This window comes from Aptenodytes forsteri, unplaced genomic scaffold (genome assembly GCF_000699145.1).
Source record: "Aptenodytes forsteri isolate BGI_AS27 unplaced genomic scaffold, ASM69914v1 Scaffold93, whole genome shotgun sequence".
In the NCBI taxonomy this organism is placed as follows: domain Eukaryota; kingdom Metazoa; phylum Chordata; class Aves; order Sphenisciformes; family Spheniscidae; genus Aptenodytes; species Aptenodytes forsteri.
This window is the reverse complement of record NW_008794665.1, coordinates 586,116-609,574: the sequence shown is the minus strand read 5'-3', so window position 1 is coordinate 609,574 and position 23,459 is coordinate 586,116. Positions and strand designations below refer to the sequence as shown.

General features: G+C 38.9%; 1 protein-coding gene across 1 annotated transcript in view; it reads right to left on the bottom strand.

Annotated features, from left to right (window-relative positions):
- Positions 1–23,459, bottom strand: part of MMRN1 (multimerin 1) — a 47,992-nt gene that overhangs the window by 5,274 nt on the left and 19,259 nt on the right. The window contains exons 3-6 of the mRNA XM_019470563.1: positions 21,765–21,871; positions 16,273–16,362; positions 11,527–11,700; positions 4,586–6,565 (exon numbers count right to left, since the gene is read on the bottom strand). Of these exons, the coding sequence (XP_019326108.1) occupies positions 4,586–6,565; positions 11,527–11,700; positions 16,273–16,362; positions 21,765–21,871 (2,351 nt within the window). The remainder of the gene's footprint in view (positions 1–4,585; positions 6,566–11,526; positions 11,701–16,272; positions 16,363–21,764; positions 21,872–23,459) is intronic.

Genomic DNA, 23,459 nt, shown 5'->3' with positions numbered 1-23,459 from the left:
GAACTTAACCTTGGAGTTAAATCAAATTCAGACATAGCTTTACCTACAATAAATTCACCTTCCAGGTATAGCATTGCTTAACAGCAGCTGGGGAGTCTGCTCTATTTGCTAAAACTAGGAGAAGCTGTGAAGAGGTTTGAGTCAAGTTAGGATTTTCAGAGTAAGAGGTGAATGCCCTAGATCTCCACTGAGCAGGTAATCTCTGTGTAACTTCCATGTGGTCTTACAATAGCATGTTTTTGCTGTCATTTCTGGCTGAGGCTGCCCCACTGCCCAGTATTTTCTTTTTCTTTTTCCTTGCTGAAGGGCATCCTGAGACACTATGTCTGTATTCTCTGCTTGGGGTAAAGATGCCAAGAGGTTCAGATTAGGAAAGGATTTCCTACTATAGTATATATCCTATTTTTAATTAATCTTTCACAACTTAGTAGTGTAGATGAGTAAAAGAGAAAGACTTTATAAATTAAATTAAAGGCTTGAATTGCAGCTATTAAAAGCAGAGAATAAACTGAATGCAATTGCTATTTACACTCAGTATGGTAGGAGTGAGGATAGCCAGTTAAAGCTAAGTTTTGCTGCTCTTTGGGAGAGCAAACAGCCAGAAGCTCTTTTGGGAAATAGACTGCCAATGCTGTACAAACAAATCTTCAAACAAATAATGAAGCTCTGTCAGTATCTACTGGGGTGTTGTTTAGAAGCAAATCAAATATTTAGCAATTTAATGGTCTCCTTATGGAAAGAAGTGGCTCCGGTGGTTCAATTTGGAAATGGCTGAACAGGAAGTAACTTACCAATATTTTCTCAATATTTAGTTATCAGTAACTGTCTCTCAGGAAGCCCTGGGAGATTGGAAGAGCCTGGGAATCTACTAAACCACCCTGCTTGCGCAGGGGCAGACTGGTTGTCAGCCTACAATTATTAATCACCTCTGACTTAGCGCGCTCAGTCTGACAGTGATAAAAGCGATGAGCATCCCCAGTAGCCTAGATGTGAGGAGTGCCAGGGAGCAGAGGGAGAGAGGCAGCCCCACTGGGACCGGCAACCAGGAACTGACAGTGACAGCAGGGCTGGTGCCTCACCCGAGAGGTGACAAGCAGAGCATGGCAGGCTGATCATGGCAACCAGGGTTAGCCACAGCCCAGCACGACTGAAAAGGCCTGGCACTTCAGCTTGAGCTGAAACAGGGATCCCAGGCCCCTGGGCAGGGTGTACAGTGTGGGGGCTAGGTCAGGATGCCCAGGGCAATTAAAGCTACCAGTGCACTCAGGGGCCCTGACAGGGAATTCAGGTATAAGCGCTGTGTAGGGTGTTTGTGGTGAAAAAAAGTACAAAGATTCAGCCGCAGTGCTCTTGGGCAAAAAGTAAGGAGGAGAGGTGCCTCAGCTGTGCTCTCCAGTTTTGGGTGGGGGCAGACTGTCAAGACTGATCTGAGCTACTTGGACTCTGGCAACTCCGCTTCTCTGTTAAGCAGAGGTATCAAATGCTTCCAGTGTGATGATTTCAGGACCACTAAATTAAAAACAACAAAACAGTTCCATCTACCCATTAGTCTAAAGAGTAAATATGCAAAATTGAAGTATATGTCATCAAACTGAGCTAGAAAAACCATCAAACTTGTGCAATTAAAATACAAGATGCAAAACATTTAAATAGGTTAATTTCACTGCAGGCTCGAATGATAAAGCAACAATGGAAGTTTGCATTTCTGTTAGGAGTCAGAAATCATGTGAAAACAAAATCAGAAATAAGACATAGAGAAAACAAGAATGAAAAGAAATTACCTCTCTCACACATGGATGCACTGTTTTAAATACATAAATAGCACAGCTGCACTCTCAGTTATTCATGTTGATGGGAGGGTGGCATAATCTGAATAAAGCAAAACCACAACTAATACAAGACATGCAACAAGAGAGTGCGTTCACCTTTGAAAGGCACGGCAGCCTCTAGGTTCTCCAGAGAACAGACACAGCACTAAATGGCAACGGGAAAATGGGAACTGAGCTAAGCTGCCCTCGCGCTGCATCACGTATTTCTGCAGTAGAACAGTGCATTGGAAGGTAGGACCAGACATAATCCATAACCAAGACTAATGAAGAGTTTACTGTGTATTTTTTCTTTAAAGGCTGTCATCTCCACTATGATAGCTACTTGAAGTTGTCTTAAGACAATCACTTTTTTATTCACCCCAGGTTGCCATTACAGTTAATATCAGGTAAAGCATTAAATTTTTTTGCCCCTCATACACATATTGCAGCCTCTAGCTGACATAAACCTTTTCTTTTGTTCATTCCACAACATGGGAAGTCTCCAAACCTGTATGTCCCTGCATACGTAATGCAAACTCACATTGTTTCCCATTGATTTCAAATTGCTGCTGAGGAAAGTATTACCTCAGGGCCAAATCCTGAACACATTAAAGCCAATGAAAATCCCAATCTGTTAGAGTAGGATCAAATATGGAACATGTTGGAATCAATGAGAATTGTCATTCACCTCTTTCTAGAATTTTATTCTAATCGTTTTGAATTGAAAAAGACGATCTAAGATCAAATACATTTTATAATGGCCAATTATGCCTTAGGGTTTCTTCTGGAAACTTTAGTAGAGCTGGCACATATCTCTGGATGGTCTCCTGGAACTTAGAGAGAAAATGCTTTCCTGGAGAAGTAAAACCTATCCAGGCAGAAGATGGATACTTGTTAATTAGGATAATGGTCATCTTTAACTCACAAATGTAATGTATGACTTTGCTAGGCATGAAATATCGTTGAGTGCAAAAGCTCATTACCGATGGAAAAGTCTGCATAAACATTGCTATGTAGAAGCCTTGTTTAAAAATAGAGCTTTTCAACATCTGCAAAGGCCTGCACTTTCTGTAAAAGCGAGCATACATCCAATGTTATCATGCAAGCTATTTGTTAAAATTCAGCATGAGATAAATAATATATAGGAAAGACATTAATTCATTAATGTGGAATTAAAAAACAGAGCAGGTGGCAGCTTCCTGTGCTCCAGGCAGGTAGCGCTAGTGACATTTTCCAACAAAGTAGAAGGAAGGATCAAAGGCATCACATCTCATTTTCCCTTAGTTTTAATTGTGAACAAGGGTTTTGAATTTCCATCCTGTGCAGTGGCAGGAACAGGCAGAAAACAGAAATGACTGAGAAAGAATTGCCATTTCTAATATCAAAATAATCAAATTACTTTGTAGTAAGAATCTGGCAAATCTCGGTGCATTTTTAAGTGTGACTGTCCATTGGAATGGCTGTGTGTCCTCTCTAACTGAAAAGATAACCAAGGAGTGAAATCCTTCGGTGGGGATGGCTTTCAGCAGAAGCCAAGATACTCATGAGGCTGAGGCTTTAAAAAGGATCCTTTCCATTGATTACTGAAAATCAATGTACCTAGGACAGGAGGAGACAAAGGAGGGAGCAGGGGAAGGGGAGGGAAGAGGCACGGGGAGGGAAAGGGAAAGGGAGATTGCCCATGGTCTTAGCACATGAGCAGGATGTAGCTCATGTAGCTCAAGGTAGCTCTTACTACCCCTACATCTGCTTACAATAGGGACCAAATATTGTTTCAGAAGTGTTCATAAGTTTAAGAATGCTTTACAGAAAAGATTTAGGTCTGGGTCTTCAAAAGTATCTGGACATCTATCTGTCATTTAGGAATCTGTCTCACTTATTTTCATGTGAATTAGAGTCCTGTGAAGATTTCTAGTCACTTAATCACTCTTCATTTTCTGTATTTTCCCAGAAATGATATTTCCATAAAACATTAGCTTGTGCTATTGATTTTCACTCAAGTCTGATTCCAAAAGTCATAACTCAGAGTTTTTATTTCTGTGAATTCATCCATATGAATTCATTTCATATGATGACGTTTGAATTTAAGGTCAGAAGCGAATCCCACTCAAAATGTCCTTTTCAAGAATGGCGGCTCCTATTCAGCTGAGCTGTTCTCTAGATGGACTCGAGTCAAACCTACTTTATTGGCTGGGCTCCTGATTCTGCAAGAACACACTGTTGTAATTGTAACTGCACTAATAATCTCAATGAAGTCCTGAAGGAGCTGGCAAAAGCCTCATTACAGTTATTTGCTGTATTCACTTGCTTCAGGTTTTTCATACTTTTCATCCCCACCGACACTGCAAAGTACTCATGCAACCCCAGATTTCTCTCCCAGCTTGCATGTTTTTTTTACTGAAATTGCTAATTGAGATACAGGCACAAAACTCTTGCAGTTTAGATTTTGTCTAAATTGTCATTTATGTTTGAAAGGTCAGGTTCTCAGCTGAGTGTGTGTGCGTGCACATATATCTTAAACTGATCAGATGTGAATTTATTAAGGAAAATTAAGTGGAGCTTCTAGATGCCTTAGTGCAGAGCCTCCCCATAAGAAAAATAAGTTCTCTTGTAAGCAAGAGACTAGACTAACCTCAGATTCCTCTGAAACACTCTTTAAGGCATTCTTTGGACTTTTTATTCACCCTCAGTCAAGTTCTTCCACTTCTGTTCATCACAACGGTTACATAAGACTTTATTACAAAGACCCTAATTTTTAGTAGAGTAAAATGCATTACCTGAATCTATAGTATTATCCGTGTTTCTCTGACTTCGGCTTGCCAGGCTCATGGTGACGTTTGCTGCCCCTTTTTTCACTGGAGCTGGTTTCTTTATAACTGGTTTCACCTGTTTCTGAAGTTTGGTGATGTTGTTCATTGCACTTGTCACCAATATGTCAACATGCTGGGTTAAATTTGTTAAGATAGTTCCTGCTTTTATTTCAAGCACAGATTCAATTAGCTCTTTGAGGCCCCTCTGCAGCAGGGGGATATCTGGCTGAGCAAGTTTAATTAGCACAGGTATACTCGCATTCACCTTTTGGATACTGCTGTTGGTATCCTGACACAGCCCCCAGGCCTCATGAGCAGTCTTGTTCAGAAGTGGAATGCTGTTTGAGAAGCGGATCGACTTGGCTTCCAGGGCCTTGATCCTGGAACTCAGTGTCTGGAGCTGAAGTGAGACCACTTGTTCTTTCTCTGTCAAGGCAGCTTTGCTTTTTTTCAGTGAGACACAGTTGTTTGCCAAAAACTTGGAAATTTTTGACTCCACACTCAGAAGGCGAACCTCATGGTCCTTTGATTCCTCCGCTGAGTCAAACAGTTTCTCTTCCAGGCGGCTGATATCTTGTTGTTGATTGTCCACTTTTGATGAGGTTTCATTTAAAATATAGAAAAATCTTCTGAAATTGTGGAGAATACTTTTGTCAGACTCCTTGTATGGAAGATCAGAAAGGGGTGGAGCTACTTGTGAAGTGAATTCATACTTCTTGCCAATGCGCAGTGTCTGGAGGGATTCATTCAACTGTTGGAACTGGGGAATGAAAGCCAGGAGGCTGTCCAGTTTCTCAGCTCTGCCACAGCACACTTCAGTCTCATTTCTTAGAGCACGTAGCGTATCTTTCAGTACGTAGTTATCTTGAATAGAATCAATAGCACTGTTTATTACTATCATGGTCTTGTTTAATCCATCTTCTATTTCCATGGAGCATTCATTAACACGTCTCTCAAACAGTTCCTGATAAGCCTGAGATTCATTTTTAAGTCCTTCCTGAGTTTTGGAAAGCTCCTTAATTGCAGAACTCATTCTGTTAATGACAGTCGTGAGGTTTTCAAGCTTCTCATTGATTACTTCAGCTTGGCTTTGTTGTGCATACTCTGAGGTCAGACTAAAAGGTACCCCTTGTTCAATCAAGGGTTGCAGGATCTCCATATCATAGCACAAATCATTAATTTGCTCATTCATTTTGTCCATCTTATTGTCCAACGGAAGGACCAGGTCAGAGACACTTTTGTTTAGGACAAGCACATTCTCTTGGGTTGCTGCCAGCTGTGTTCCGAAATCCCTCCTGCTCTCTGACAACATGTCATCACAGACTCCCAGAACAGAATCTCTCTGAATTTCCAGTGCAACACTGAGATTACTGATCTTGCTATCCTGGACTCTTAAGTCATCATAGATTTGCAGCACCATCATGCCTTGTTTCTTTACTTTCTCATGCAGTGTGAACAGGTACTCTGTAACATTGTGCTCTGTGACTTTATCTGCTGAAGGGATGTTTTGGCTTGAAGACTGTTCAGCTGATAACAGTTGTTCATGAGCATCTTTCATTTCAGTAAGAGTCCTATTTAAAGATTCATAATAAATGACACTTCTTGACTGTTGATGCTGCAAGTTATCTTCCAAGGATTTCTGCTTTTCCTGTAAAGCTTTCATAGGCTTGTCACAAGCGAGGGTCATTTCCTCTTTCATCTGCACCATATGACTCTTTAGCTCCAGAATGTCAAGCTTTGTTGGCCCACTGTCTTTCTCCTGAGCAAATTTTTGTTGGGTTTCATTCAGATGCTTGACTAAATCTTTTGTATTTTCAAGATCATCTGACAAACTAGACACAGTCTTGAAAATTTGAGCCATGCTCTCTTGCATTTCACCTTGAAATACTTTAAACTGTTCTCTGACAATGTCTTTGACTAATTCATTAATACTTCTGGACTTGAGACCTTTGGGAAAAAGGAGAAATATGGAAACAATCAAACCAATTGTGTTAGCAGCATCTAAGTTTTTTCCACAATGTGAGCAAACACAGTGCTGTACAGAAGTGAAACACACACATCCCCGCCCCAATTTACCCACCCATAGAGCAAACTTTAAAGCTGAGGAATGTAGAGGATGGCTAATAGTGTTTGAAGACTCATCCCTGTTTCTACTGGGAGTTTTGTTATTATTTTGAAAGGGCAAACTCAGACACTGCATATGCAGTATCAACTTTGATCTCCTACCTAAGCTGTTTCTGAGCACTGAGATGAGGACATCTGTGTGCTTTTGTGGCTTGCTCATAAGAAAATGATGTGTCCTTTCTCCACTGGGAAAGTAAGGAGAATACACCTGCTTTATCAACATTATGGTCAAGAAGAAGTGAAAGCAGAGATTATTACCTTGCTATTGATTCGTATGTGGTAAGTGATCATACAACACAGTATAGTGAGAAAGACGCAAAATAAAAAGAATAGCCTTATTGAATATCTGAAGTTAGTAACATGACCACTGCTGCAAAAGGCAGACATTTTAAAGGTACAAACCTTTAGTTAGTCTTGCATACTACAACTCTTTAAATAGCTACTAGGAATACTGATCCTGAAAAGCACTAGGCAGAGGTGAACGTGTAGGAATGCTGCTCCTGTGAATAACATCAAAATTTGTCTCCCGTATAGCCCTACATGAGTTAAGACAGTCATAAAATAGTGTTCATCAAGAGTTCTGCATAACATATTTGAATTAATCAGAGCAGTAGTTCTGCTCTGGTGTGAGATTAGAAGAATTTTTTTTTAATTTGTTCTCCAAAAGTAGCCCTTATGTCCAGCTAAAGCACTGAAGCATTCTTTGCACATTTTTTCTAAACCCTATGAACACTTGCAGCCAGCTTGCGATATAATGGTTAAACCCTTTAACATCTACAATGCCTTGGTGACCATCAGTTCTCTGATTAAAACCCTATTGATAAAGGCAGAAATTCTTCTGTTGCCCTCCTCTATTTTCCTTTCAATTACTTCTATAGCCTGGATTTTATTGCTTCAACTCTAAAACAGCAAGACATGTTCTGAAACCTTATTTGAAAGTACATTCTCAGCAAGAGCAGCAAAATGGCAGGAAATCAGACCCGTGAAACCCAATGCAACTTTGGGCTCCAGGGGTGCAAAAGGATTCCAAATAAAAACAGTTTTGTTCAGCAAGCTAGAGAGAAGCACAATGCTTTTTCTATTCAGGAGATTCATCTGAATTGTGTGTGTGTTTCCAGCTGGAAACATAAAGTAGTTGATAATATTTGCTTTTTATGAACTATAAATGAGTCTCAGTCTTCATTATGTCTGGTAAAATGGACAGTAAACACCTCTGATGCTTAGGGGAGAAATCTGTCACTTGTTCAGATAGTGGTTTTTTTCAAGGCAGGATATAATAGGCAGGTGCAATAAGTTTGCTAGCCTGGAAAAGAGCCACTTCAGAAATAGAGTATGAAGTTTCCTAAGCAATAAACTCAATTACTGTCAACTGTGGTCACAGATGTTACAGCAATTTTTACACAAAATATAAAAACCAACAAAGTGATAATACTGAGATTGCCTTTATTATTTTACTTTTTACTACCTGAAGAGCAAGTAAATGACTAGACAGATGTATACACATGAATGTGCACACTTACACACAGAGCTTTGTCAGTGAACTTCAGTGAAGGAAAAACAGTAAGATAAGATACCCGAGAATGAGGATGTCCTGGCAGCTGAGAGGAAGAACCAAGATATGAATGCAGAGTAAAATAACTGACATGTAGAGAAGCCATTGTAACTGATGATTTGGTCAGTTTACTTTATGATGCTGAAAAATGTTCTGTGCTTTAAGAGACACAATGAGCTGTGAAGAAAAGTTTAATGGCTGTGGAAAGAAACAAGGTTACTCTATACCTCCTGTGAGGAACTAATTAAATTTCTTCATCTCGGCAACAAATCTTGATAACAGACCATCCTGCTGCAAGAGGTCTTCCACAGGATCTACACTGGCCTTTTCTTTCTGTGACGGTCAAGAAACTGCCAGCCTCGCCCTCTCCCATTCCTACTCTACTTAGTTGGATAACGGGTGCTGTATGGAGCTCAGCTCTGGTTTTCAGGTCTTCTAGTTATCAAGAGGGTGGAACCTGGTAAAACAGACTGCTTTGGGTTTCTCTCCCTTACTTGCTGGCTAGGACAACTAGGTACCTGGTAAGCAAGTGTTATTCCAAAGTTCACCAGGGGCTGTGGGAGCACGCTTCTGCACAGAAAGACCTGACCCAAACTTTTGTTGTAGGTGACAATTGGGTATATTCTTAAGCTTGAGCTGAGAAGACACATGAATACATTCATGGATATAACTCAATTTCTCTGTTGCTCATTTTGAAATATAAAGGTCCAAACTACCTGTGAACATTAAAGATCTCTTGCACTTTTTATGAGATTGTACGTTTTAATTTTAACTCCCTGGCTGAAATCCAAAGTGTGTAATTACTTTGTGTCAACATATACTCCCTTTGCAGTTTCAATTATTTGAAGAAAAATGCACAAAATAAAGGTATGTACAGAAGAGACTGAGTTAAAGTTATATATCCAGCTGTAAATGACCTTTTTGACTTGGAAGTGATTAACACTCCATTGTTGAGTTCATTTTTAAAGGAGTGTACATTTTAATAACAAAAAGGAAAGGAGTCTATAAAAAGATGATGTGGAGTGAAAGGAGGAAGAAAGAATAGCAAGAAGTAAGCAGAGTTTATTAAATTAAAGGGAGAACACCAAATTATTTTCTATAAGTAAAAAGTAGGAACAGTCTCCTGAGTACTGAAAACAATTTAAAAAATGCACAACAGTTTTGACTAATAAAATTAGAGGAGCATATCTGTTACTCCAGTGAGTGTTGCCCTGTATCAACAGATGACAGGTTTGTGGGACCAAAGTCTATTTACAGATGGAACCATGAAATAAAGACTTTGTAAACTGTATTGAATCGTTTGTTCACAGAAACAGACCTCACTCCTAACAAACTCTGATACAAAGCTGGGCAGCCATTAGAATTTCTGCAATAAGAAAAAAGGTGATTAATGGATATGAGCAAAGGACCTGGGCACCATGGGAAGAAAATTGAAATGTAGGGGAAGAAGGAAGAAGTCTGAATAGCATGAGGCAACTACAGACTTAACTGTGCTTTGAAAGCATGTTGCTTCAGGATGGCAGTGGTAGTGGGGAAAGTTGTGTTTTGCTTCACGTGAGCTTCTAAGAGTAATTTTTAGCAAGTCTGATGTACCTATACTGCACATCTGTACCAAGTTAGAGGACAGCATGGAAACTCCTTCCAGCTCCTGCTACTTTAGGATGCTCTTTGCCCACTTGGAGTATGACTGACTGATATTCCCTGGACAGAAACTGCACTTGCCCTTTGACATTACATATACAAGCCAACAGAAACACTAATCTTGTTCTCTCTCCCCTCCTCCCCTCATTCCTGCTGTTTACCTATGTACAAGCCAAGAATAACCTGTATTGGAGTGCCCATAATTAGAGTCAATGAAAGCAGTTGATAGCAGCATTTTCATTAGAGCTACTTGATTAGGAGACAGATTGAGAACATAAATCAAAAAAGGGCCAGCAACTGGAGATTTCATCTAAGCAGGTATAACATAGAGCACAGCAGACAAAACCAATAAAGGCTTGAAACACGTTTGCAGAGAAGTGTGAAATAATGGGGTTTTTTGTACTGTACATTTTAATTAGGACTTGGACCCTTAAATATAGATAGGGAATGGAGAAGCAGGAGCACAGGATGCAGCAAAAGACCTCTTGGAATACCATGAAAATGACAGCTAGAATGAGTGAAATATAAAAAAGAATTAAGAGAAAGCAAAAGGGAAATGGGAAATATTCAAAGACAAATTAAATGTACGCCCAAGGGTCAAGAATGCCATCTAGCAATATGTGGAGAGGTGAAAGCAGGTCACTGAGTGAGAGGTGGGATAAACTTGATCCAGGGTACAAGAGCCATCTAGCATGTGGCAGGAGCAACTCAGGAGACAGAGGAGGACTGAAAATACAAGAAATGGGACCACACTTGGTAAATTTGAGGGAGATACGAAAGCACTTATTGTTTCATTTAGTTTTATCTCAACGTAAGGAGCTCCAATTCCCTCGTTCTATTTTTAGACAATAGAAAAATTCTCTGGATTCTAAAGTGTATAATACAAACAGTTTGGGGAAAATTCCTGAAAAACAAGAAAAATATTGCACATCAAGGAAATGAAAGCTTCAGTCCCAATCTGTTTGTTAAGCACCATTTGTAGTTGGGTAACAAACAGATCTTGCTGCAGGATTCACAAAGAATGGATGCCTAATTCTGCTGGCGAGGGTCTGCCCAACCTCCTGATCCCTGTCCGTGTCTTTCTCATCTACCGAACATGAGTACAGATGTTTATCAAAGGTAGCCTAATATGATCAGAGGCAAATTATTCAGCAGAATGTTTGCCATGTTATAAATACAACAACTACAGAATTCCTTTTACGTTTCCCCTGCATATGTGAATTATGTATTAAAGAATATTACTTAGACTTGGTAGCAAAGTAAATACTACGTCCTTTAGCAGCTGTCAGATAAACAAAAAACAGACATAAGAATATTTGCAGAAGCTCTAAGTAAATGAAAATGCCTTGATAGTGGCTTAAGTTACCATGTAGATGATGTAGTACCCAAGAACGTAAATTTTTTGTCACTATAAAAGACACCATAACAAATGTCAAAATAAACAAATCCCTCTATTATGAAATTAAACTAAAAAGAGTTCTCCCTATAAATGTTGAGCAATACAATAGGACAGTCTACGAATGTTTTTAGCATTTATTTTTTTCTGGCACCTTTAACTGGGTGAGTGATTATATTAATTTATTTTTCTTACCTTTTAGAAAAGACTGGAAGTCTCTGCCCTTATCTTCATTGATTTTGCCTTCCAGAGAAGAAAGCATCTTGCTCACATCATTCATTGCAGCAGCAATGCTGTCAACCCTCTTCTGTAGAAAAGTCAGTTTCATCTCCTGGCTGCTAATCTTCTTGTTCATTTTTTGTGTAAGTGCTTGGTCAGAGAACAAAACGGGAAGAAAAAGAAAAAGTAGTGTTAAAACATTGTGGGGAGGGGAAAAAGAAAGTGTAATTTACTTGAGAGATACTAGCTGGAAGTGAGGTGAAAAGTTTCTGAATTTTTTGTCTTGAGTGAATCATCTTGATTTTTGTCATGTATCATGTATTAGTGACATTCAGCAGCACAGCAGTAACTAATTACTGAAGCATCTGTATCCATTATAAAGTATTTATAATTCTACAAGAGTATTTTGAATGGTTAGCATATTTTAATCAGCATAATGCCATTCTTCCTCCACCTAGCACCCTACAGAGTATTCAGTCAACTCTCATTTAGTCTACCTCCTTTAACACAATCACAAAAGCATTGATTTTACTTACCATTTATAACATAACTTCATGAATTTGCAAGGCTTGTGTCTGAAGGAATACATCATATTTTCAGTGTTGGGGTCAAAATAAAGACTTGTTCAACACAGCAGCAAGGCAGAAAAACAGCTAACAGATAAATGACTTTGGAATAATCATTAGTCTGTCATTAAGAAAAGATGCCCAACCTGTGAAGTCAATTTTATTTTAAAACCTGCCCAAATTGTGTCTGACACTTGTAGTCTCTTCAGGTATAAAGAGGCCTAGCTGGACACTTTTAAGATAGGTAGTGGTGAAGAAGGCCTTTGTCTTGCAAATTAAGACGTAAGCAATGACCACCAGTGCGGGTCGTGATGGCTGCATCCAGCTTATGTTGGACTTTGGGGATGGATGACAACGTAGTAGCCAAGGGCTGTCTGGAGCAGTGACCCAAACATCTTGCTGGTATGCAAATATGACTATAAGTTAATCATCTTACTCTACAAATAGTGGACAGCCCAGGGCCTATTGAGCTCTCCTGCACAGCAGCGGAGGTTGAGAGATTCCTTGCTGCAACAGATCCTCGGTAAGAGACTAATAGCGTGCTAAACTTTGAAATCTTAGCTAAGTGATATAAAGGATTAATTGCACATATATATAATCCTTTAGACATAAACTGTTGACCAAGTCTGGGGCTAGGATTGGATTCAGCCGCACCTAGACTCCTCTCTGAGAAGGAGCTTAGAAAGCAAGGGGGTCCTTTCTGAACCTCATGACTCAACGGGAGGGTCTCCCTGACAGTTTTGTCTGACCCTGTCCTCTATGCAGTAAATAATCAAGTGTACGTTGCCATTGAATCTTGTTAAACCACTGTCACATTTACCACTGAACTTTAACTCACTGTTTTCTATCAATAAAGTGCGTTGTCGCTTCCCTCTCATGAGTGCAGTCTCACTCCATCCGCGACAACCCTTGACACATGATATATACTACCCTACATGATCCAGGCCATACTATGACTTAATAAACTGCTATGCAAGAGATTCTTTAGCAGTACATACAAATATTTATTAGTGTAAATTTACAGTATTGCTACTGATCTTATGTCACTTTTCATTACGGCATCAGTGTCTATACCCATGGCAGTAAACAGTTATAATCAGAAAACATGTAGAAGCACAGGGCCCTAAAGACTACAACAAAAAAACCCCAATTTATATGTAAAAGGACATATTCTTCTGACTAGACTTTTATTCTTCAAAATTCTAGCATGTAAAAAATAAATGTATCATACCTAACTCGATAGCATTTGGGAAAATCCAGAAAATTCACTAAATGCACCCAGTCAGTGCAGATGAAGTGTGCCAACACCCACAAGAATGCTTACCTGTAGAGGCTGTAAAATGCGTAGTTGGTAGAGCCTGGTGAATAAGGCTGGCTGTTTTTGGTTAGGATGTTAGCATCTCCAGCTGTTTACTTTGCCCATGGTGTCTACTTACATAAACAGAATTTTGTGTCTGTAACTCAACCACCTAGTTTAGAGTCTGGCAATTCTCCCCAACGGCACTGGAGACAAGCCATTGATGGATCTGCTTTGTCTGAAAACTCTTCATCATAATACTACTCTGTGACAGACAGACAGGTCTGGATACTTCTGCTCCTGGTTGAATTGTTACTATGAGAAAGTGATTTGAATTCATTACTGGCTCATGCGTAGTCACCCAAACTGATAACTAACCTGCAGGGTGCAATGCTTTCTTCAGTTCAGTTTCTGTCAGTTCCTACTGAAAGGGGAAGACAAGCTGCATAGATGAACCTGAAAGTGAGGTTTATAAGTGCATGGCTGCATAGTGGGAGCTGGAAACAGAATCTGGCTTGTAGAGTCCTGGCAGCTGTTGATGGAACGACAGACCAGGGCAGTCAGCCCCGGCCCCAGGTCATGTTTGCAGGGTTGGCAGCCAGAACAGGTATCGCTCTCCTTCTAAACTGACCCCATTTGATTTAAAAATAACTGAAAAGCAATTAACATGCTTTAATTAAATGGAGCTCAGAGATTCCAATTTCAGAGTTATGTTTCAGAGCAGAATTCCTACTGAGAGAAGTGGCATGTTTTAATGCTCTATTGATCAAGCTCACTTTTTCATATGGGTCCTGTCTGCTTTACTGGACGACACCCTCCACCCTCCAGCACTGGGAAACTTGGTTGTTCACACGATATCACCAGGGAGCAACAGCCTTCTCCTTTCTAAATCCCGTTTGAAAATACCTTTCTCTATCTCCGTGCCAGATTCAGTCTTTCCCTGTACTGCCTATGCTTTCTAATTTTTCTATTCGTCTGTTGTGATTTCAAGTAAAACACATATATGGACATAAGCACATACAGGTGTACTGTCTCCATAAAACCCTGTGGCAGTCTGGATGCTGACATCCTGTTCTCCCAGCATGCATGAATATTCCAGCAACAGAACAATTATATTGTTCAATATATTATATTGACAACTGCAATATACAGACCTGAGAACATAACTTGCCTTATTATTTAGTTCCATAAATTTTTTTCGGATCTAGGCCAACTGCGTGAGTGACAATAACACTGTAGTGTGTAACAGCTGATGATTTTACAAAAAGCCAGTGTAGACATCCATAATTGAAACATCAACAGATTCAAAAGAAAAGGAAGGTAGTAAGAAAGTTCAAGGAACATGCCTCCTTTACGCTACCTTTCACATCTTGTCCATCTTCTGGCTCCTCACCATGTAAACTACAAGCTCATTTGACAGTATGTAGAGAACGCTGCCAAATAACTTGCATATAATTTGCCACCAAAAATTTACTTGACAACTGCAGTCTCACTCACTTGCTGGGGAGTATATCACAAGCAGAGAAAAATTTTTTCAAACAACTTCCTTATTCAAGCATGTTTCACATATTTCTTTTGTTGTTATTTAAACACGGTACGCTGATTGTTGACAGTTCACTGAATACACAGACTTTATAAATAATTCTGCATTACCAACAACTCTATACCCTCACAGTCATATAGACCTTCAGGTGGTACAGACTGGAATATAGTATAGTCTGTCAACTACTTGAATACCTCTAAATCATGGTTACCTTTTCATGTTTCTCTATAGCGAACACTAAATATTTGAATTCATGGTTAATTGGAATGATCTAATAAACCATGATTGTTTCTGCTCCCAGTTTAGTGAGTGTGCAAACACACCTGGCATGAATAAAATTCCATTCCCATGAATACTTATGCAGACAACTATGAAATTAATTTTCTGGAACATTTCTGGTGGTAAACTTTAAATCATACAGATGGTAATGGAAAATAAATATAAAGGGAAGTGAGCCCACCCAACAATTCTAGAGACTAAGAGATGGAGAAGCTTTTCATGCAGCAATCACCTAAGGTAACTTCTCAATGTAGATCACTATTTGAATAAAAGCATTATTGTTACTAACTAGCTCTTACAATGCTGATGTCTGTACATACCCTTGCAAGAAAACACCAACATTATGTTCCAAAACCTTATGGTCTAGATAGGTTGAAGTAAACACAGTAGTGAGCAAATGAATAGTGTAATAAGAAACAGTCTCAAACATCTGTGGTATAAAGCTGTAAACTGTCCCTGTGTTGCTTAGCTATTTGATCATCCTAGATGGAGTAGCTTAAAACACACCTAAGCTACCCTTGATAAAGTTTGAAGTGTCATTGTACCAATTTTGAATAAAGCACCAATTTTTATAAGAAAATATATGACAATAATCATGTATTCAGATAATACAATTAACATCACTACATTCTATTTTATGACCAATGCTGGTCTATACTACTCCTAGATTTGGTTTTGGGTTTTTTTGGCCGTGGTGTTTGGTTTTTTTTTTCTTTTTTTCTGTTAATTCATCTATTTTACTCAGTAATATAATAGTTTAAATATCTCTATGCAGAATGACTTTCCTGCTTTTAGTTTAGTCACAAGACACTCTATAAATGCTAAGCTACTGGTACCTTTAAATTCAGTTTCTTCTGCCTATCTTTATCAGAGAAGCGTACCGCTGAACCATGACTGTTGGAAACTCTAACGGCACATTCAGGTCCCTCCAGTGGACAGGGATTTTTCTCAAATTGTTTTTGCAGTGATCTTAGTGAGTCACATGGTCAGTGGTTGGGCTAGAGGTGATAGTCATTAAAACAGCTGACCTGGCCCACTGGGGTCCTGAGGAGCTCCTGGTGTCCTCTCACCGACAGCTCTGCTGCTTTCAGCCTGGTTGCTGTTTATAAGTGATTGTTGTTCTTGAGCTAAAAGAGGGAGAAAAAGGAAAGGATGTGAGTGAAACACGGAACATGACAATCAGGATTCCACAACAATTGCTTTTTCTCTCTGTTCTATACCAACTTTACCAAAGCCTAATCATCTGAAGTGATTCTTGTTATCTGCTTAGTCCATCTATAACACGGTGTGGAACCACATTGATGAAGACAGTGAATGGCTTTATAAATGGCTTCCTGAGATTGGCAGGGGTTGGTGTTAATACTAAAATGTCAAAATTTGCCCTATAATGAACAGAATTTTGAAATCTCCAGGGCTAAAAATTCTAGAGGAATATTTTAGATCAATATAAAACAGCAGTACAAAGACAATACAGAGATTGTCAGCTGTAAAATTAATTAGGTTTTTTTATAAATACAAAATTAGTCACATTTGTTGAAACTGATTTTTTTTTTTTTTACAGATTACATAAATCTTCAACCATGGATATCTTCCCACTAAAGGCAATGGTGATATTAGATTATTGCAGCACCTAAAAACAAAAACTGTTTCAAAACATAATCAAATTCCAAATTACAACAAATATCATCTGAGATTTGCAACTGCTACATACATTAAAAAACTTCACAAAGGTGACAAGTTTGTAAATATTTTCTCTGGTCGTGGCAGATGAGATTTTCTGTGCTTATTTTACATCTCAGCCCAAAGATCCCAAAGCAATTTGCAAAAAGCTAGACTAACATTATTATTATTTCAATATTACAGTTGGGGAAACTGAGGTCCAGAAAAGTTAAAGTACCTTCACTCACAAAAAGTAGGGAACAGCTGATAGGATGGCTGGGAACTGAACTGAGATTTCCACCTTCCTGACTTCTCTAGCCATTAGGCTTAATGGTGTCATTTTAATTTAATTATTGTTTAAAAAAAATGAAATATGTACAAAGTAGGTTGTAAATTTGCTAGTGTAAATTCATACCAATTTTTGTATGCTTGCTCAGTTGATGAAGCATTTTGATGTGGATGTTGTCCCAGTTGGAGAACATCTAAGGAATGCCACTTATGTGGCACTGATGTGATTTCCAGTCTTTAGTACAGTACAAGCAGAATAACTTGGGTATGGTGACATTATTTTCCAGTTCAAATATTAAAAACTAGTCTAGCCATAATGTGAGTTTCCTAGGAAACAGAATAAAATGCTGAATCAAGAAATTCCCTATGTTTCATCAGCCTCTTGGCAGTATATGAGGATCAATAGATTACGTTTAAGGATGATATAACGTGTTTGAGGTTGTAAATTAAGGTGGGGGGAAGTAACAATTAGGACAGGAACTCAAAGGAAATTATCATATGGACTGAAAGTCTCATAGAATTTATTGAAATTGGCTGATAAGAAATACAAAATTTTCAAATAGTTATAATTTCAATACCTTCTCTTATCTTTCTGTGGCATGGTTATTGACAGGAGTTAAATACTTGCATTCAGCCCAATTCATTACACAGGATTTATCGGTGGTGATGTGATGGTATAATCTATGACAAGGGAGTCACTTACTTGCCTGTGATAAAGACCAGCTGATCGGTGTCCTTTTATTCTTTCATTTACTGATCTTTCTGTTGCTCTAAATGTATTCACTGCCACTGTTAGTGCTACAGACACCAGATTTTTTATATACTATCCATCTTCTCTTTCATCCTCCCTATTAAATCAACTGCCCCACTCACAGCTTCACATTGTGGAATACCCAAACCCTTACTGTTTTATTCACTTTTAGAGTTTCAAGGATATATATTTATCGCTGTGTGCTTGTTTTACTAATGCTTTAAACTGTTCAGATAACTTAATCGCTGTAAGACCCAGGACATAGACCTCACCCTGTTGGAGCAAACCAGTAATGGAGCAAGGCAATAGTGCATTATACTGCTTCTAAAAGCATCAAGGACTGTAGCCAGCGATGCACACACACACAAAAATTCACCCAGAGACAATACCTCTTATTGTACAGTTATTAAATTTCATCACTGTATAGGAAAGGTACTTCTCAGGCAGCACTAGAAATTCAGGGTTTTCATTTGTGAAACAAATTCAGAAGAGTCACTGGCAATATAGCTTCTCCTACATCATTCTTCCCGTGTGGTTCAGTCCTTTTCCAAAGGAAGCACTCTGACACATCATATGGTGATTAAGTCTTCTGTGCTCCTTGGTCCCACAGATGAGATGCCCCACCCTAGATGCTGAACAGCAGCAGATGTGATGGGAGCACCAGACTGAAACTCTACTACATATAGTCCTTAGGTTAGAAATAGCCATCAAGTGACTCGCATTTGAGACTTTTTAAAAATTGGAGATGCTATGCTCAGTTTAAGCTAAGAAGATAAAATATAAAATAAAAAATAGACTTCTAGACCCACCTTATAGGTGCCATTTAAAATAAGAAAGCAACACCAACCAAAAAAAAGCGCAGCATTTCAAAATGCTGAGCAATGAAGAGCACTTCCAGGTCCTCAGCACTTCTGAATATCAGGTAACGCACATAAGAATCCAACATTAGGCTCCTATCATGGAATATATTGGCCTAGATGTATAATTTATTGTCCCATGTATTTTTAAACATGGCGTGCAAAATGATTTCAGGGAATATTAAAAATATGGAAATTGGATCTTTTTCTCTCAATATATTTTTGATGAAGCAGGAGTGGCTGAAGGGGAATCCCTGTGGGGAGTTTGGTAGTTTGCTTCCATTCCCTGTGTTTCAAGGTGAATTGCTACCTTTTGTGTCTGCAGCTCACCCCACGCAGAGGATAGCACTCGCTCCTGTGCAGAACATTTTACAGCCATCTGCTGGAGAGATGACATCACTACCATGCAAGAGAATTCAGTGCTAACAATGGCTATGGCATTGTCAGCAACTCCGAGAACCAGCTCTTTGCTCTAAACCACAGCCAGGGCAGACGGAAATGAATTCATAAACATTAAGTTACCTCAGCCTCACTCCACAGCAAAGCTGAATTCGAACACAGCATGATATACATTTGAAGATGCATCTTCCAGTTCTTGAAATCATTTGTGACACATAATATAGCGTTCAGCGACCACATGTGCATGAGCAAACTGGGATTTCTTCCCCTCAGACATTACTACACGCACATTGTTTTCTCCAGCTTAAGGATGAAAAGGTAAAATAAAGCTATGTTTAGTAAAAATGACATGTCATGAACTTTGCAAGTCAGGATTTACAAGCCCTTTTATTTTAGCAGTTTTGCTCCCAGTTAAGCATTTGATATTCCCAAATCAAAATAATGATGTTTTATTTGTTGAATTGTCCACATTGCGCTGTTTCATGAGACTTGTAAGAAATTATGTCTACATTTTTCCCTTCTTAAAAAGTTTCTTGTAAAATTGCATTGTCCGTGCTCGACTAGGATCCGTGTCTTATGCAATTTGGTCATGTGTTGCCACATAGGAGGTAAAGTTAGAAATAGTGATCTGAACACGTCTCTTCCCAGAGGCTCTTCTGTCTCACTTACTACTATGTTACCTTGAGAAGCATCTGTAACCAAGCAGTTACAATGAGGCTACCAAATATGGTTTACAGATGTCTAGTAATAACTGTCAGATGGTGACAAGTGTTTCTTCCTGCCTAGACTATCAGACTGAAATAGTTATGTATGATTTCACTTGGTTTGAGAGAGAAGCTAAACCAGAAGGCATTTGCTACAAGCAACCCGCATCACACTAAGAGTGCCTTCCCAGGATCTAAAACATATTGTCAGAATACCCCAGTTCCCTTGGCACAGAAACCCTTCAATAACAGTTCTGTTGTTGAGCAGATCAAGTGCAGAGAGGCCAAGCGAAGGGCTCAGCAACTCTGGTGAGCCCCAGTCAGACCTTACATTGTCTCTCCCCCTGCCGTTGTAGAAACGGAGTGCCTGAAGACAAGGCTATTGGGCTCCCAACTGTTCGAGTTCATTAGCTGACGTCCCTTCATGGGAATTGAATAATACAGGCAGGGCTTGTGCTGGTGGTCTGCTCCTCATGGGAGGCAGGATTCCAGAAGCGGGGAAGAGGAGCCTTTCTAACATAACACCTTTCATCCCAATCTCTTTAAGCACTTCTACAAGCATTAATTAATTAAATATCCCAGTGCCCCTCTGAGATAAATGTCATCTCAATTTTCTAGATGGGTAAACCTGGGTATGCAGATTATAAGTGGCTTCCCCAAGTTGTTCAGCAAGCCAGAAGAGATTTGAAAATAGAACCCAGGAGATGTAATTTCAAACCCGCTCCTGTAACACTTGACAACATTTTCCTTTATTCTTATTTTTACACAGATGCCACTGCAAATTGAGTTACACAGCTTTTTTCCTGGTCAGTGCTTCCCTGTTGTTTTGATGCCATTTCAATTTTATCAACTGTAGCCTCCCCCTTCAATAAGCATTTTTTAATCTATTTTTGCTAATGCTTGCATTTTTTAAAAGCAGACCTTTGAAACATCTGATCCATGCTCACTGGACAGCCTTGCTGACTGTGTCCCATGTTAAGAAGAGAATTCTGTGCCTGCTGAGATTCTGGCTTTTCGGCATTGAAATTTCCCTCCTGGATGTGAATAACAGTGATTTCTCTTCATTCCTCTACATTAATTTTTAATCACAGCCTCTACTTTACCACTGCTGATTGAATTCTCTACCACATCTAATGGCCTTTCTTGTAATATTCATTCATTTAAAATATGTATGCTGATGCCATATCTTATTTTTCAAGGGCTGCTTGTTTAAGGCCGGCAGCAAAGAAATAGCTATTATACAGATGTTAAACTACAGTACGTTGCCATATGTTTGATCATGAGGGCAGAGGTAAAACACTCTATTCTGTCAAAAAGGGGCACAATTATATAGGGATCATGTGTAATACCTAGTAAGATTCAGTCACTGTTGAAATGAACAACAAAAGTCCTACTCAATTCAGAGGGAAACAAAGTTGATACATTATTTTATCATGTCTAAAATATATTCTTAGAGCCTGAAACTGAATGCCAAAAGAGTCACAGTGCTGTAGATGAATTTTACAGCAAGTATTCAGTAAAGGACCTGGATTTAATATCCCCAGCACTGCAATACTCTAACAAAAGGTCAAAAGTAGAGATGCTCTGAATGCAAACTTCCTATTTTAGCAAAATGGAATAAAGCTGAAGATTTTACGAGTTTTATTTAGCGTGGAAGAGAGGAAAGGACATTCTGCTTAGCTACTCTGGCAATTCATGTGCAGAGAAGAGTCAACATCCCAAAGTATTTTAGTTTACTGTGCATTTTTCCTGGTTTTAAATTAACAGGAAGGACTGTAGTGATTTTCAGCAGAGCCATTTGCTTGCAAATCAGATTGCATTGTTTTCTTTTGTTGAAGTGAATAGTTTCAAATCCTTACAATTCTACTCACCTTTGGGTTGGCAGTTTTGCCCACTGTACCCAGGACAGCACTTCCACTCCAGCGATGTTGCTATTTTATGTTTGATTCTATAGGCTTGGTGTGTTGTTGCCTGGGACCTGCAAAAAACGAACATTTTAGAGCTATTTTAGGTGACAAAACAGGAGTTGTAGGATACCTGTATAACTACATTATGTTATCTTACATGTCAAATGTATCCTTTCAATAACTGCTTGAAACTGAAAGTGAAGCCTAACTAGGGTTTGGTGTTTCAATAACAATCACAGTTTTAATATTGCAGCCTTCAGATCATCTGCATGGATTTTAAAGGAATCTGACTGATGTCTATTTAGTGCTGTCAGACTTCTTCCCTGAATATCTTATTCAGGAGTCAAATACTACTAACTTTTATGGAAGATATTACAATTAATATCTACTAAACTGGACAGAGTGAGCCAAAAATACAATTGTGAAATACCATTTTCTTTGAAATCAGTGGAAAAAAGCATTCACAATGAATTTATGCCACGTCAGTTCACATTTAGTGCACGCTGGAAGCCTCCCGTTCTGATTACTTTAAACAAGATTATACAAACATTAATCTGATAAAGCATGAAAATTTCCACTCTGGAAGTCGATGTAAGGAGGGTATGGCTATGTAATTATGATGCCTCAGTTATTACTGTTACAGTATGTAACTGCAGAGGCGGCAGCAATTTTGTTTCTGTGTTCCAACACATTCTGCATGTCCTGGCTACCCCATCACTTCTTTTAGCTTTCTTAACTTCAGAGAAGTCAGTTTAGAATGAACACGATGCAGTAGGGCATACAGAAGAAACTAAGTACAGCAAGTCTAATTGTCTCTTTTAATATGCTAAATACAAAGTTTGAATAAAAAGAATATGGCACAGTTCTGCCAGTTGCTAAACACGAACATGAAGAACACCTCAAATCTCAGAAAATACAATGATAAAATGGTTACAGAACTGTTTTGGACACATAATCCCTGTCTAAACCATTCCAGAAAGGGGGACAAATTTAAAGTCTGTCAGACCAAAAAATATCATCCCAATGAATTAAAAAATGCCACCTTATTTTACACTGTAGTTAATTCTGCCAGTTGCTAAACACGAACATGAAGAACACCTCAAATCTCAGAAAATACAATGATAAAATGGTTACAGAACTGTTTTGGACACATAATCCCTGTCTAAACCATTCCAGAAAGGGGGACAAATTTAAAGTCTGTCAGACCAAAAAATATCATCCCAATGAATTAAAAAATGCCACCTTATTTTACACTGTAGTTAATCTTGTCACCCCTTCAAAAGTGATGTAATATTATATATATTAAAATTTAGAGCAGCTGGCAGGAGCTTTGCATGTATCCCCGACCAGCTTTGCCTCTGAGAAATGGCTTTTTCAGCAGCAAGAACTCAATAAAGATTAAGGTGAACTCAAATCAAGAGAGTTCTTCGTTATTTTGCTGTACGGATGCTCTTATTTTATGATAACGCTACCTTATTCTGCATTAGCATAATCCATTCCTGTCCTGGTTTCAGCAGGGATAGAGTTAATTTCCTTTCTAGTAGCTGGTACAATGTTTTGGATTTAGGATGAGAACAAAGTTGATAAGGCACCGATGTTTTAGTTGTTGCTAGGTAATGCTTACACTAGCCAAGGACTTTTCAGCTTCCCATGCTCTAC